Source organism: Lates calcarifer, unplaced genomic scaffold (assembly GCF_001640805.2).
Source record: "Lates calcarifer isolate ASB-BC8 unplaced genomic scaffold, TLL_Latcal_v3 _unitig_950_quiver_259, whole genome shotgun sequence".
NCBI classification, from domain to species: Eukaryota; Metazoa; Chordata; class Actinopteri; family Centropomidae; genus Lates; species Lates calcarifer.
The window spans coordinates 1,129,284-1,141,529 of NW_026118117.1; the positions used below are offsets into that span (position 1 = coordinate 1,129,284).

Here is a 12,246-nt window from a genome sequence, read left to right on the forward strand (position 1 = left end):
CTAAATATGGTGAACAAAGGCTAGGCCAGACATGGGTAATGTAAGGTTGTTTTTTTAAGATAAAGGACGAGCATTATACTGTATAGAATAATGATACTGGAAGGTCAGAGTCAGTCTGTCTTTGCCTTGTGTGCTGCTAAAGCGGCATCAGCCTGCTTTTGCCTGTTTTGGCCGACTCAGAGATTGATGCTATCACTTGCTAAATGCTCAATAAACTTAGCTCTGTGCCAGAGTTTGCTACTCCAGTGATTTGTTGAGTTTTTGATTCTGATGAAATTCTAATAAAAACTGTAGAAGATGGACTAGCATAGCATTGCCTCAGAACCAACAGGACCTTCCCTTCTAGAAGTACAGTGGTGGAAAAAAGTTTTTGGACACCCTTAAAATTATACACAATCTCAAATATTATCATGAAATATTTGGGGGAAAATCTTTTTTGTGTTTCAAAAGGTGTGGCTGCATTAGACAGACACAAACAAATACAACTGATATTTTTTTGTTTATTGTTTACAAGAAAAACTAACAAAACTAAATTCTTGACAGTTTCAATATGTCAGTTCTCAACATTGTCAGAATCAAAGTCAACAAATACAGAGAATGTGTTCAAAACTGAACAAAAAATAAATAAACCACCACATCATCAAATTAATATTTAGTAGTCCTGCCATTAGCACGCATTAGAGCTCTAATCCTGGCTGGCATGTTCCCCACGAGCCTTTCACACTGTTGAGGGGTAATCTTGTCCCATTCTTCTTGAATTATTCCTTTAATTCTTCTAAATTCTTTGGTTTACGCTTTGAAACAGACCTTTTGATAATCCACCACAGATTTTCAATGGGGCTCATGTCAAGGGATTGAGCTGGCCCCTCTAAGACCTGGATACAGTGCTCCTGCAGCCAAGTTCTCATGTTGAAACATCCAGTTTTGACCTCAGCGGAACAGTGCAAGAGCAGGAGGGAGCATGTGGGTTTTGAGAATGGCACAATATTTGGCAGAGTTCAATGTGCCATCACAGACAGTGAGATGACTCATGCCTCCCCAAACCATGATACTGCCTCCACCATGCTTGACAGTAGGTACTGTACATGCTGGAGATAAAGCTTCGCCTGGCCTTCTGCCTACCCTCACATTATCAGGAGGAGGATAAAGCTGGAAGCTGGACTCATCTGACCACAGAATCTTCTTCCAGTTCCTGGCTGTCCAGTTCTTGTGTGCTTGGGCCCAACGACGCCGGGCTAACCTCTGTCTCATTGATCAGGGGCTTCTTGGCAGCCTTGTAGGACCTTAAGCCATGATCTAAAAGTCGGCCACGTACAGTGCGGGTGGAACACTGGACACCAGTTTGGTTTGACCACTGCTGCTGAAGCTCCTGTGATGTCATGCGGTGGTTCTCCCTGCACATGTGGATCAGGATGCGGTCATTTCTTGCTGAAGAAAACCTTGGATGCCCAGATCTTGGTTTGTCTTCCAAGCTGTTGGTTTGTCTGTATTTCTGCAGAGTGTATCCAACTGCTGAAGGACTGCATCTGCACTTCCTGGCTATCTGGCGGCAGCTGTACCCTTCCTCACTGAGAATCTGTATCTTCAGGCGTGTTTCCTGCATTTGGTTCCTTGTTTTAGGCATTTTTGTCTTTGAAGAACTGAAGCACAGCAACAAAAATTGTCTTTTAATAAAAAGCACAATCTTCATTAGTGGATCAGTGGTACCAAAATGACCCAAAAAATTTCTTATGTATTTTTATGGAACCAATCAACTTTTTGTTTAGTATTTTGGCTGTGACTGTACTAAAAGAAATTGCACTTGAAGACCTAAGAGTGATTCTTAATGCAATATTTCACAAATGCATGAGGTGTCCGAAAACTTTTTTCCACCACTGTATATTTGACACCAGTCTCAGAAAATTTGATTTGAGGTGAAGGTTTTGGAATCTTCAGCAGGACAATGACTGAACACATGCATCCAGCAGCACAAGAATGGTTGAAAAGGAAAAGACGGACTGCTTTAAACTGACCAACAATGAGTCCTGATCTAGATCACCCAGTCAAAGTCTTGGGAGGGAGCTTAAACGTGTCATTGCAAAAGAACTCTGAAGGCCCAGGAATGGAAGAGTGGCAGAAACTACCAGCAGACATGCAAGGCATTTCTAGATGGCTACAAGACACCAATGTCAAAGGTTCTGCAATGGAATATAAGTGAAGAGGTTAATTGTGGCCAGAGTATATTTATTAACATTAATTGCATTCACTTGAAATTCAGGGGTGCCAGTAATATTGACCATGACTGTATGTTGCACATCTGGAAAATAATGGAGCATAAAAAGAAAGTGCTGCGGTACTAAGTATCCTCATGTTTGGTAGCTCAACTAAAGGATCAGTGATGGAATGAAATTTAATTATAAATCAGTGTGGGAGATTTTTTGGCAAAAGTGGTTCATTACTGTAGGCTATTGGCTGATTGCAGTTTGACCTGCTTTTTACGTACAGATTCTGCTCTTGAAGTTTTGTTCCTTTTTCAGTTTTAATGTGCTGTACGTTTGTAGCCATGTTAGCTGCACAGCTCTTGGGATGGTACTGTCAGTTGGTCAGTTCATGCCTTAGGTTCACATAACATCTCAGCAATTGTTAGATAGATTGACAATAAATTAACAGTTTATGAAGAACTCTTGAAGGTAGCATGATGATTATCTTAAAGACAGATGCAGTCTTTTGGAGCCTATGGGAGACCTCACATTTTACATCTGGCAAATATAATGAAAGATATTGGGTGGGAACGCATTTATACTGTCGCCAAAGCAGACAGATTCATTATGTGGAGAGGAGGACAAGCTCTACATTTCCAGTTTAATTTCTGTTAAGGCAATTAAATAAAATGAGATGTGAAAATGGTTGACCATGTGAACCCACCAAAGAGTTTCAGTGCTCTGGTGTTAAAGCACGCTGGCAGAAACCTCAGATGATCGACTGGATGAAAGAGTTTTGTTGATTTGCAGCTTTGGTAGGGAGGAACTGAGAGTAGAGTGGAAAACACTGAGGACAGAAGAGAAAAAAGTTGTTGCAGAGGGGCACATATTACAAAAAAAGAAAGCTTAACATGAATCCATACAAGAGATGTGGGTAGTTAGTAATGAGACTCATATTTGCTCGGACTGAAAATGAGAGGAAGACTTTATTCATACTGATGTTTTGTAAGGAGGTATGGAATGTTAGGAAGGTAAACGATTCTGTGGACATGGAGTGGGAAACTGCAAATAAACTGTTGGTATAAAGTGATGGTATATTGGCTGTGGTGTAATATATACCACACCAGCTTTTAAACAGAAAAGTCAGTTTATTTCAAAGGAATTGCTCTTCTAATCTAATCTATACCAACACTTTTGTGTTTAGTTCAGCTTTGTTAAACTTTGACGCATTAATTTTCTGTAACTGACCAGTGGCACTCTATCTTGACAGTGCTGACCTTTGAGGAAATGAAGAGCTGGCAGAGCTCCAAGATGGAAGTAGCAATCATGTTGCTATGTCACACCATCCATATTTATTTAACGGAGAGTTTCTTTCCCTCCTCAATAACTCAGTATTGAATGAATCAGAGGTACTGTGCAAAAGGTTTAAGCACAAACAGTAAAGTGAGGATGCTTTCAAAAATAATTCCATTAAGAGTTTTTATTTATCAATAAACTTAATCCAAAGTGTAGCAAAAAGAAAAAAACTAAATCAGATCAGTATCAGATCAGTATTTTTTGTGGCTGTGGTGTTTGGAGACCTATTGAACTGTGTTCATTGGGTTTTTATAGCATTGCTTCAGTAATGGCATTTATTCTGGCTACAGGACATGTTTGTCTGTGATGTGAGTTCTGTTAAACTGTGTTTCTGTAGATTGTTGATTGTTTCTGTAGCCGTGACATCATAATGAAGGCCTGGGTGTGAAATGCACGACCCACCACTGAGTTTTGGTCAATCCAAAAATCGTATTAAAATTAGCTTCACTGGTATACAAAAACCAGTAACTGGCTTTAATGTTGTGACTGATTAGTGTATAATATGCTCCTTATATCAGCAAACTGGTATTCTGGTCTCATTTTCTCCATCCATGCTCTGTCTCTTGCTCTGTTAGGACTTGGAGCTGCTGGAGTCTGTCCTGCGTTCCAGGGTCCCGGGCGCTGACAGTCAGGAGGCCTGGGACAGTCGTGGTTGTAGTGGCGGTGTTAACATGGCCAGCTCACGCTCATCCTCTGGTCTGAGCCGGCAGGAGCGCAGCAGGCAGCTGTGGGAGGACATGAGCACAGCAGAGGAAGACTCCAGCAAACTCAACGCCCTGCAGCTTCGCCTGGACGAGTCCCAGAAAGTCCTGCTGAAAGAGAGAGAGTGAGAGAGATAGGAAATACAAACTGTCTGAATTGTGTAACTATGTGAAATGTGAAATATCATCAGCTGTGTCAGCAGCAGTAGAGAATTCAGCCTGTCCAATTCATGGAGGAATGTAACTTTCATTTGATTATACAGTTTACCTTTACTCCACTTCATTTTAGAGGTAAATACTGTGCCTCCATTTATGTAGCAGGTATAGTTGCTATTGATATTCTCCCTACAAAACATGTGTTTAACTTAGAAAATGCAGTGCATGCTTATACATTACACTACCCAACAGTACATTGAATAGTTTTACATTAAAATGCTATTTTAATTGAAGACCACTGTAGCCTGTAACCATAGCAGTCGTTGTGATGGTCACTTCTGCTGTCAGCTCTGTCAGGAGCACAGCAGCAACAAGCCCGGAAGTGCATCCTACACTTTTTGATTACTTTGAAAGTGTGAAAATGTGAGATGTTTTAGTATACAGCCATGATATACCAGCAAAGTGCCTTGACAGGTATGCATTTATCATACACCTTCCTCAGGGTATGAAAAACAAAAATCTGTTTCCATGGATAGCTGGTTATTTGTGACATCTGTTTTTGAATATCCTGTGCTTTGTTCGCCATTATTTTTTTACCAACAGAGACCAAATAGTATGCAGTGTAATGCACTAGAGTCATAAAGTGAGGATGTAGATGGTGGCTGGAATTTCACTAGTGATTTCCAGGATAGAGGGTTTTTTCCTTCTTCTTGTGAACTATAAAGGAGTTCACAGTGTAGAAATGTGAACATTCCACTTTGTGGACATTTACTCCATAAGGTAATAATTCACTGAGACCTTAGAGCAGCGTGACTTGTGTTAAAAGATACTGTGTGTTGTGTCTTCCCCAGAGACAAACTTGCTCTGAGTAAGAGCATTGAGAGGCTGGAAGCTGAACTCAGTCAGTGGAAACTTAAATATGAGGAGCTCAGCAAAAGCAAACAGGAGGCCCTCAAACAGGTGAGACATCTGTGTGGTCTGTCACTCTGCCTGTCACAAAGTACATGCCTGGCTGGATTACTAGACATAGATACAGCAGACATCTGGTCACTGTGGTTATTGCATACAATCTATTTGCTACTTTTGTTCTATGTTTTAATGTTAAGACCAACTGCAGGATTAATTTTTGAATTTGTTCCATTGAAATTTGTCCAGTGTTTTAGTGTATGACCCAAGTACACGGAAAACTAATGACATTCCCATTAGCCTCACAGTAGCTATACTTTTGTTAGTGTTAAAGACAATAACTGTAGTAAACAAGATGTCCTGAATAGATTTGGCTCAGAGCTGCTAGCACTGTAGACTCTTACTCTGTTAAAGTGTATTTGATCATAGAGTATAATGCACATTTTCCCAGCATTAAAACAACAGTCGTGTTATATTCACAGTTTTTTGAACAGAAATACTCTTCTTTCAGTTAATTATCCCACTTTGCTAATGCTATATTACCATTAATGAAATTCATCACTTCCTGTAGAAATTCAGTGGACAGTAGTTTAACAGCAAATGATAAACAGTAAAATGGAAGCAACTCAAAATAAAATGAAGTGAGTGAAAACAGTACTTTTGAAGCAAATGGCTGAAAATGACAACTGATGCTGATACTGACAACATACTGATGGAACTAGGGCTTTGAAAGAATTGAATTGAATTCAGTTTGCTCATCCTTAATATTTTGCATTACATCATACAGCACAGAAAGACATGTTCTAAGCATCCATAGTTCTGTGAGGGTTACTGAATCCAGTATTAGGCTGATGGCAGGCATTCTGTATCTCAGTCACTGAGGCCGCTGAGGAATCTGAACTCTGTAAATTCAGGATCAAATTTAGCACAATCAGCGAGTGCTTCAATTTATATGTACTTTTTAGAGTAAAGAGTGTTTGAGACACTGTTGATTGTGGTCTTGATTGGCATCAAATTCTGGTCCCTGTTTTCTTGGGATAGGAACAGCTATGAGGGATCTATCTGCTGGATCTGTATCTGTACAGTTTATGTTTTAATTGACTGGTATTTGCCGTATAAACTCCAATCCATCTTCAAACTTTGAAACTCATTGTCTCAGCTGTCAGTAACTTGCCATCTTGCTCTGTTAAACAGGAGGCAATTTGTAATGCACAGTGCTGTGATTTAAAGCAGCCTAAACAAATAATCAACAGTCAGGAGTTTTTCTTTATTATATCCACACAGACAGCAGCCAGAGCTGTTTTGAGTTAAGAAAAAGAGACCTCGGTTAAATTCCTCAATAGCTGCACATTTGTTTTAGACAGTTGGCTAGGTGGAAAGCCACTGAGGGATCTTTGTGACTTTAGGTGGTTGGATGGGGTTTTATCTTGTCAACACTGTTGCTGGCAGGTGAGTTGTGTTTAGTGAGTCCATACATATTGGTTATATGACTGTGTACACCTTGCCCAGAACAGCAGCAAAGTTGGAGTTGGCAAAGACAAAAGTAGTGGAACACTGAGGATGGTAATGACCTTTTGCACTTGAATCACATCTCTGAAATGCAGCTGTTTATGGTGAAGATAAAAAGAGGGACTATTCAGTTCAGACAAGACAGGAGTTTATGGATTTCCAGTTAGGTAGTGAGAGTTAGGTAGGAACATAGGAAAAATACACAGAAAAAAATCAAACCAAGTTAGAAAGCTAAATACAGTATGCTGTCCTAGATTGCTGTGCAAAATGAATCAATGTATATGTAACCACAGAGCAGTTTTCTGATATTCAAAAATACATTAATCATGCAAAATAAAATTAAACCTCAGTAGTCCTCAGGGATGTCAATGCAGAATGTTCAAACTCAAGATCCTTTTAGTAAGCATCTGTCCAGATATATGTGGTAAATATGCAATAGTATTATCAATTATTATTATATGATACATGCTTTGACTCACATAGACAGAAATACGTATTGTTCTGTTCTCTGTGGCTGTGATTGTCTTATATATCTGGATTATGTCTGGATTTCTGAAAATAAGACTGCCATACATCCTCAAGATATCTCAGTGAGCTGTTAAGTTCCCTGGGTGTTGGACAACTAAAGGAGCATGCATGGAGTGTAGTGCTCAGGTATAAGCCCTCTGGGCTGACACATGGTCAGTGTCTTAGCAAAGTTACCCCACTTGGGGGCAGTCCATGCCTGCAGTGACAGAGGAAAGCTGTGGGGGTGGGGGCTGGGGGAACAGCAAACACAGGTCTTGTGGAGCAAAGAGAAAGAAGGGACTGGGGGTGGGTCAGAGGATATGAGAGATGTGTAGTTTTGAAGATGAGTAGCGTAGAGGAGCTGGAGATGAAAGCATGATAGGGTGAAGTGCAGATATGAGAAGGGACGGTAGAGGGAATTGGGCCAACCTCGTTTTCCCTGCAAGATCACAGGAGATGTTTGGTTCCAGAGGTGACCACCTTTTAAGAAGGAAAAGTGGATGTGTCTCACAAGTTTATAGATCAAGCTAAATGTCAAGCAATTACAAAGTTTGAAGGGTTGCTGCTGTTGAGATATTGAATGATGAGATTTTATAGTTTTGTTTTCCCACCAAAGTATCATGTATTTCTGAAGCCTCTTTGTCTTTGTTCCCTCCTCTTCCTAACACCATCTAGCTGAATCTACTAAAGGAAATGCACCAGGACGAACTCGGCCGCATATCTGAAGACCTGGAGGATGAACTGGGAGCTCGAACCAGCATGGACAAGAAACTAGCTGAACTACGAGCTGAGGTTAGGAGACGGGGAGCAAAGAAAGAGGTGTGAGGGTAGTTAACAACAGCATGGCAGAGGAAAGAATGGGAGGGATGGATGATGGAAGAGGGGTGGGCAGGTACAAAATGTCAGCACCTCACAAACTAAACCACACCTGTTTTCTAGTGTTAGTGCTGCCTTTTTTTAACTTTATTCACTGTCATTTGTTGACATCTATTTGTCAGAGTAATCATCAAACTTCATTGAATTTTTGAATCATCCAATTTATTGTTTTGCCTTTACTTGAGGAAACTATATTGCCATTTCCAGAAATATCCTACTTTACATCAAATAGTAACTATCCTCTCCCTTTGTACAAACACATCACAGCTGGGTTTGGAAGTACAGACAAGGGGTTCCATGGCAGCTAATTTTTAGTGTTTGTATAGTATAGTACTTACTGAATGTACAAAACAGAAACAGTTTGTCAAACTGTAGAACACTTCTGCCCTGCATTTAATCACAGCACCTTTACATGGTTAACTACAAGAACTGGCAGTTTTTTTTCTGCTGATTTCCTCTCTCTCCCGTTGACTTTATAATGAGGGCACAAAAAAGAGCAATTATCATGCTGGAAGTAGACATTAGGAGATGGTAAATTGTGACCACTCCAACTGGTCTGGTCACTCTGCTCTGACCTCTCTCATCAACAAGGTGTTCCATTACACAGAACTGCTGCTCGCTGGATGTTTTTTGGTTCCATTCTGAGTAAACTCCAGAGACTGTAGTGAAATCCCAGGAGATGAGCAGTTTCAGAAATACTCAAACCACATTCACAGTCAAAGTCACTGAGATCACATTTCTCTCCACTCTGATGTTTGATGTGAACATTAACTGAAGCTGACCTATAACTGCATGATTTTATGCTTTACACTGCTGACACATGATTGGCTGATTGGAAAATTGCATGAATAAGCAGGTGTACAGCTTATCTTTACTTTATTGCAACAAATGAATGGAGGAGAAATTAACTAGGCCCTTGTTCTGGCAGCACAAGGGAATTGTTGTGGCACTACACCTGTAAGCATAAACTGGTAGATAAATAGGTGTGTTTTACACAATAATGTGTCACCAGCAATGATTGGTACACCTAAAATCCATATATCATTTCAGTGTCCTCAGCCTCTGTGTCTCTCTGTATCTCTCAGATGGAGAGGCTGCAGGTGGAGAATGCTGCAGAGTGGGGGCGTAGGGAGCGCTTGGAAACTGAGAAACTGGCCTTGGAGAGGGACAACAAGAAGCTGAGGGCTCAGGCTGAAGACCTGGAGGAGCAACTAGCCAAGAAACGCCGACAGGCTGCCTCTGCACTTGACACAGACCTCAAGGCCATCCAGAGTGAACTATTTGAGAGAAACAAGGTGGGTAGGATTCCATTGCTTTGACCATACTATTGAGAATTTTTTCCCCAGCAACAGCTGCCCTCTTTTCTTGTTGCCTTCAATTAAGTTTCTCCAGCTAGTAAGATATTAAAGAAACAATCCTTTTATTACAACTTTGGTCTTATTCTCAGAGTTTTGTCCATCATCTCTATTAATTATCATTGTCTTCACCAAAGTAACCAATATTGTATACAAAACTGAATTATCCTTTAAATTCCAGGTAGCAATGAAATAGAAATGGATTTCAGACTTTGTACACCAGAGTACAATACCAGCACACACACTGATGTGATCTCTTGACTTTGTGCCGTGACCATGTCTTACCGGAACACTGTCAGCTGTGTGTGTGCGTTTGTGTGTGTGTGTGTTTGAGAGAGGACAGAGAGAGAGACTGATTGTGTTTGGTGTATAGTGTTGAAACCAAGGTATTGATCTGGAAAGAAATTGAGAAGAAACGTTCACGTTCACACGCATGCTGGTTGATTGATAGTAGAATCATTTTCAGTCGCAGCCAGGGCTTTTGGCATTACTGCTGCTGCACAGATTGATGCTCACTGTCAAATTGTGACACACATGTACACACACTCAAACACACAAATACACCCTGGTGGAACAATAGGGGGTGACAGAGAGCAGAAATGTATATTTTGTGTGTACTGTGGGCACACTTATGTGTGTGTGTGTGTGTGTGTGTGTATCTGAGTTCATCAACACCTAATACATCTTATGTTACTGCTGACGCAAAACACACACAGAGTGCTGTTCTTACATAACCCCTCCATCAGTTGTTTGTGTAAATCAAGATATATCTAACCATTATCTGTTTTCCCTCTGCAGCTCTTGCTCTGTATCTGTGTGCCCATATGCTGTTTGTAACAGGGAAACTTTGCTGCACTGACAGTGACAATGTTTAATGCCCACCATCAGTTCAGTAGGAAGATTTGGAGTTTTTGTTGCCTCAAAACCCCATACTGCAAACTCAACATACTGTTGATGTCACCTAGAGGTTTCCTTTAACAGACAGTTATGGTACCACCATGTTATCATATTTTAGGGTCATTGCATCTAGAATGAGGCAGAGATTGGAACAGGTGAACCCTGAGACAGGTCTGATGAGTGGACATAACGAGTATCATATTATATTATAGATTTTTTTTATCATATTATAGCTAGTTTTTGGTCAGTCCACGTTCCAGCCGTCACCTATAGTAGTAGTGACTGAAAGAATGAATTTCCAGATACATACAGACAGTTAAGACATACAATCAAGATCCTTCCATGATGCCTCTCTTTATTTTATTTTCCAATTGGGAAGATAAGAACTCACTAAACAGACTGTATGTCTCATCTGACCTGGGAAAGCCTCTGGATCTCTCAGCAAGAGCTGGGATAATTTGTTCACATGCTTTTGGATCTTCATTTATTCATTCATGCAGTGGGTGAGACTGTTGGTCTGATTGTTACTGTGGTTTTAAAAGGGTTTTGTGTTGCTCTGGTCTCACTATAAAGGTAGAGTAGTTTTTATAGACTGCCATGATGTGAGAAGAAACTTCGCAACAGCTTAAAATGGTCTCTTTCACAGTGTTCCATAGTTTATTAAAATTATTAGATTTTTTTCTGCTTAAGAGATGACTATTGAGATGATAAATCCATTTCTGTCTCTCTCGCATATTTCACATGCAACCATAACCTGATGACATCAAATTCAGACTCATGCCATGTCAAGGCTGACAAGTTAAATTACCATCAGATTAATTGCTGCTGACCAGACCTGGATGTTGTTATGGACAATTTTTTATCATTGTCACAAACATCATAATCATCAGGTGTGATCAATGGGTCATTTGCTGATGTCTGCAAATATGGTGACATCACTTAAAAGAAGTCAGACAGGGCAAGAGATATAAGCAGTCTGACGACCACACAGATAAGCCGACCTCCATAACTGTGAACAGTAAAGTAATTATCTGAGCATCCATTTTAAACAACTGTCAGTGTTATCATCAAATAATGGTCAAAAATATGGCACTACAGTGCATTTGGAAAGTATTCATACTCCTTTAGTTTTTTCATCTATCAGCCTTATGCAAAAATAAAAAAACTAATTCCCTCATCTGTCTGCATTCAGTGCCCCATAATGACAAAGCCATAACAGAATTTTAGAAATGTTTGTATTAAAAAGGGTACTAAATACTAAAATATCACATTTACATAATTGCTCAGAGACTTTGCTATGACACTTGAAATATAGTCTCTCCTCAACATCTTTTTTTGTTTTTGTTTTTTTGGTTAATATTATTTTTGGGGGCTTTTTTTTCGTTTATTTGAACAGGACAATGAAGAGAGACAGGAAACAGGGAGAGAGAGTAGGGGAATGACATGCAACAAAGGTCCAACCAGACCAGGATTGGTTGGATAGAGCTGCAGCTAACTCTTAGTTTCATAATGAACTGATTAATCAGTTAGTCTACAACATGTTGGAAAAAGCAGGAAAACGCCTATTATTATCTACCATGGCTCAAGGCAGTGTCCTCAGATTTCCCATTTTATCTGACAATCAGTATAAGATGCAAAGATTCTCACCTTACTGTCGACTGAGATCAAAATCTCTTATTTGGAAGGCTGGGACCAAGGAACGTTTGCCCCCTTTGCCATTGAAAAGCAACTGGAATGATTAAGTGATTATCAAAATAGTTTACAATAATTGACAATTGACAATCAAATTTCTGTGGGTTAACT

General features: G+C 40.0%; 1 protein-coding gene across 2 annotated transcripts in view; it reads left to right on the forward strand.

Moving 5' to 3' along the window:
- The window catches only part of ccdc102a (coiled-coil domain containing 102A), a 68,107-nt gene that overhangs the window by 42,175 nt on the left and 13,686 nt on the right, over positions 1-12,246 (forward strand). For both annotated transcript variants that reach the window (XM_018672096.2, XM_018672097.2), the window contains exons 4-7: positions 4,112-4,362; positions 5,245-5,353; positions 7,991-8,107; positions 9,277-9,486. In XM_018672096.2, coding sequence (XP_018527612.1) covers positions 4,112-4,362; positions 5,245-5,353; positions 7,991-8,107; positions 9,277-9,486 — 687 coding nt within the window. The remainder of the gene's footprint in view (positions 1-4,111; positions 4,363-5,244; positions 5,354-7,990; positions 8,108-9,276; positions 9,487-12,246) is intronic.